Source organism: Eucalyptus grandis, chromosome 10 (genome assembly GCF_016545825.1).
Source record: "Eucalyptus grandis isolate ANBG69807.140 chromosome 10, ASM1654582v1, whole genome shotgun sequence".
Lineage (NCBI taxonomy): Eukaryota > Viridiplantae > Streptophyta > Magnoliopsida > Myrtales > Myrtaceae > Eucalyptus > Eucalyptus grandis.
Genome location: NC_052621.1, coordinates 38,491,274 through 38,495,408, shown reverse-complemented (window position 1 = coordinate 38,495,408; position 4,135 = coordinate 38,491,274). Strand labels below are relative to the sequence as shown.

The 4,135-nt window shown below is 42.5% G+C and overlaps 1 protein-coding gene across 1 annotated transcript; it reads left to right on the top strand.

The window, feature by feature from the left end:
* The first annotated feature begins 478 nt into the window (after window positions 1-478).
* LOC104423283 (vacuolar-processing enzyme) lies at window positions 479-2,983 on the top strand. The gene is made up of 6 exons (XM_010035795.3): window positions 479-713; window positions 888-1,052; window positions 1,164-1,600; window positions 1,894-2,131; window positions 2,285-2,491; window positions 2,613-2,983. The coding sequence occupies exons 1-6, from the start codon at window positions 522-524 to the stop codon at window positions 2,754-2,756; spliced, it is 1,383 nt and encodes a 460-aa protein (XP_010034097.2). The 5' UTR covers window positions 479-521; the 3' UTR covers window positions 2,757-2,983.
* Window positions 2,984-4,135: the final 1,152 nt, after the last annotated feature.

The window sequence follows — 4,135 nt, the reverse complement described above, 5'->3', positions numbered from 1 at the left end:
ATGCCACTCATGGATGGAATTTCTTGTGATCTCATCGTGCCACAAATCGCTCTATATCCCTCGGCTTGGCAAACTACGCAGATTGCTTCGTGACGTGTTCCTTAATTAGTCTCCGTCCTTCGGCATCTTCTTTATCGATACCCTAATTACCTTCCGTGGACACATCCTTCTAAGCGCAATAAGTTCCGTGTAGAGGTTGATAATCGAGTAATCCGTTAAAACCCAGAAAATGACTACAATGAAGATGACGATGAACGAGGAGAGAATTGTCTTGGCATGGGTGGAGCATATGTGAAGACAGTGAGGTACCGACAAAAATCCATGTAGACAGACTTCGGTTTGTTTCTTCCATGTCTTTTATGGAATGGGGTCACCGAAATTTCCAATGAGGAGTTGCCATCAACGTCCCCACGCGCATGTACTCCCCTCACACCCACCACTATATAATCCCCTCCCTCCCTCCCATCCCACACATCCATATCATCCTCCTCAATCTCATTCCCATCCAACTCTCCATCGTGATGATGACGACCTCCTCACGTGGCAGCCTCGTTCCTTTCCTCCTCCTCACGGCATTCGCGATGGCCGCTGTGAGCGAGAGTCGGAGAAGCTTTCAAGAAATTGCGTCGCAGTCGGGTGCGGATGCCAGTACTGGTACTCAATGGGCTGTTCTAGTCGCTGGATCCAACGGTTATTACAATTACCGTCACCAGGTGATTCACCACCCGAATTAAGCATCACCTACAGTATATTATTATATTATTACCGTATATCCTTATAAAATTGTATGGACAGTTAGCTTGCTGTACGTACTTCCGTACTCCATAAGTAGCACGTAGATATATAAAATATGAATGGATTGACCTGTGTGATGTGTGTCTATGCAGGCTGATGTTTGCCATGCCTACCAAATCCTTAAGGCAAATGGGCTGAAAGATGAGAACATCATCGTGTTCATGTACGACGACATCGCCGAGAATGAGCAAAATCCCACGAAGGGTATCATTATCAACAAACCCAACGGCTCTGATGTCTACCATGGAGTTCCCAAGGTCTTCATTCAAAACTCTTTATCTAGCTAATATATACATCCAACATATAGGAGGATGCATATTGGCGTGATTCATTTTCAATTATAACTAACCAATTGGGTAATATCGTAGGATTACACCGGTGATGAGACCACAGCAGCCAACTTGTACGCAGTCCTTCTCGGGAACAAGACAGCCCTCAGTGGGGGCAGCGGCAAGGTTTTGAGCAGTGGCCCGAACGACCACGTCTTCTTCTATTACACCGACCACGGGAGCCCAGGACTAGTGGCCATGCCTGTGGGGGACTATATATATGCGAATGACCTGATGAACGTATTGAAGCAAATGTACAAGGCGAAGAAGTACATGAACATGGTGATATATATAGAGGCCTGTGAGGCAGGGAGCATGCTACAAGGGCTACTCCCCAAGGAAATGGGGATCTTTGCGACCACAGCGTCCAATGCCAAAGAGAGCAGCTATGGCTACTACTGCCCTGGAGACGATGATTCCTCCGAGTATGACACTTGTTTGGGGGATCTCTATAGCATCGCTTGGATGGAAGACAGGTATTATCAAGACACTTCTCTATTATTGACATTCAATGTACGTGGACATTTGATTGTAAAATGGAAAGGCAAGAAATGACTTTCTCCTTCGGAAAAGAGAAAAAACAAAAGAAGAAGGAAAAAAGCTAGTTAGATGGGCAAATAATAAGAGAAGCATGTGTCTCTATCGCTACATTGCAGAGCGTAAACGGCAATCATCCATTACAACATTTCTTTGTCTCGTGTTCATGTACTCATTCTCTGTTTCCTTCGTCTCTGTCTCCATCAATCCGAATGTGGGCGTGTGAGAACAGTGATGCCCATGATTTGGGGAAGGAAACATTGCAGGAGCAATACTTAGTGGTGAAGAAGAGGACCAATCTGTCCCATGTGATGCAATATGGGAACACCGTTCTCAGCAAGGCCTTCCTCTCTACTTACATGGGCCAAAGCTCTAAGAAAGTCTCCTCTGTTCCCTTAGACGAGCTCTCTTCTTCGAATTCCCTGGCGGTTCCCCAACGGGATGCTGATTTGGTCTTTTTCCAACGTCAGGTCCGTCTCCATCACCATTGATTATATTGCATATTTTTCACTGGTAAATAAACCAAGGAATATGGTTCTTTTTAACTAGTGTTTTATGCTAAGTCTGTCTTGTTTCTTGTTATTGGGACACCTTGTCGATTGACTTGTTTTGGGTGGTTGTAGGTGCAGAAAGCTCCAAAAGGGTCTTCTGAGAGTGCGGAAGCACAGAAGAGACTGGACGAACAAATTGCTCGCCGATCACATGCTGACCGCAGCATCAACCAAATTGTCAACCAGCTGTTTGGTGATTCCAGCGCTGCAAGCATGTTGACCGATGTTCGACCTGAAGACCAACCTGTTGTTGATGACTGGGACTGCCTCAAGACATTCGTGAGTCTCGATGATCTCTTCATCAATTAATTCTCTGATCCCGGCATGGTACATGTGTAATCACGGCTAATTTATCTCATAAATAGTTTCCAACATCGGATTTGTTCATTGTGATGTATAGGTGAGGACTTATGAGCAATATTGTGGACGCCTGACCGAGTACGGAATGCAATACACAAGAGCCATGGCAAACATGTGCAACGCTGGAGTAGACAAGAACGGTATGGAAGCAGCTTCTATTCAAGCTTGTTCTGGAAAGGCATAGTGAAAACGATGATCAATGTCCCAATAATGCTTTTGTGTACAGTTTCTGCAATACATATATGGAGTATATGTTCTGCTTCTAAGAAATTGGAATAAATTTACATTGGCGAGCTCTCTATGTATATCGTGAATCAGTCGGCTTGTCAAAATGTTCAAAGTTTGCTGGAAAGTATGTCAGCATCTTTTCAAATGGCTAATGATATGGTCAGCTTCTTTCTTTCTCGGCAATTGTCGCGAATCATCTTTGCAATACAGGTAATCGTGTTTGTGCCATATCCTTTTCAACCCCATTAACCTAAATGAGACGACTGGATGATGACCACTTTCAAGGGTAGGTTTCAATTAAGGAAAAGAATTGACGTCAAGCAAGAGAAGCACCTGAGCTAGCTGTTTTAATGAAGGGATCGCATTGCTTTCACTTGAGAAACAAGAACAGGAAAATATATAAAACAAACCCTTTGGTGAATAAAGTAATAGAGGTTCAGAATGAGGGGATTACGGCATTGTGGAAATATACTGAGAGTGAGAACTTGTCTCTTTATGGACCTAATTCTTCATCCGGAGACAAAACGCCTGACAGAAAACAACCAGCATTTAGACAAACGTGAATTTAATATAATACATCATTCAGATCCTTGGCTTCATCAAATTGACCTTATATATATTTTAGAGTTTTGAGCTTCCAAGAATGCAGTTGTATGTATTGACTAGCTTTATATATATGCACCTTCCAATTGTCCGAAAGCCGCGCAGCTAACTTTCTTCATTGAGTCGGCTTAGACTGTTGGAATGAGCTCTCAGTAATTAGGAAAATTAGGCAATCGAAATATAACGTGATACGAACCACCATGAGTCTGCAAGAAATGATCGGACTGAATAATTGCATATTGTTTCACTAGAAATCAGGATTTGTCCCATTTAGTGGCAAAAATAAAAGGTCGATCTTCGGTTTTTTTTGTTAAAAGAGTTCAATGGCGATTCGGACATAAATTGAATTGCATAACGAGGATGAAAAACAATAAATTTAAAGGGAAAGTACTGCTAATACAGGAAATTGGATATATATAATGATAGACTGAAAATACATAGAGAATTTGTTCTTGATTATCGTGGTCCCTCTTACAATCACTGCACACTGTCTTTTATAATCTACTAAAAATAATAGCTTACACGCAGTTAATACTCTACATGCGGTGACAAGCGATGACAATTGCAATTCCACAATTCTTGGCCCACGATGGCACGTCGACTTTATCCGTAAATGAATAGATAAGTGCCATCGGGTTTAACCGTGGATATCTTCCTCTTCAATAGTTATCTATACTTTTGTCTCCTTTCTCCATTTCCTTGCATCCAATACTCGGCTAAATTTACCAAAAC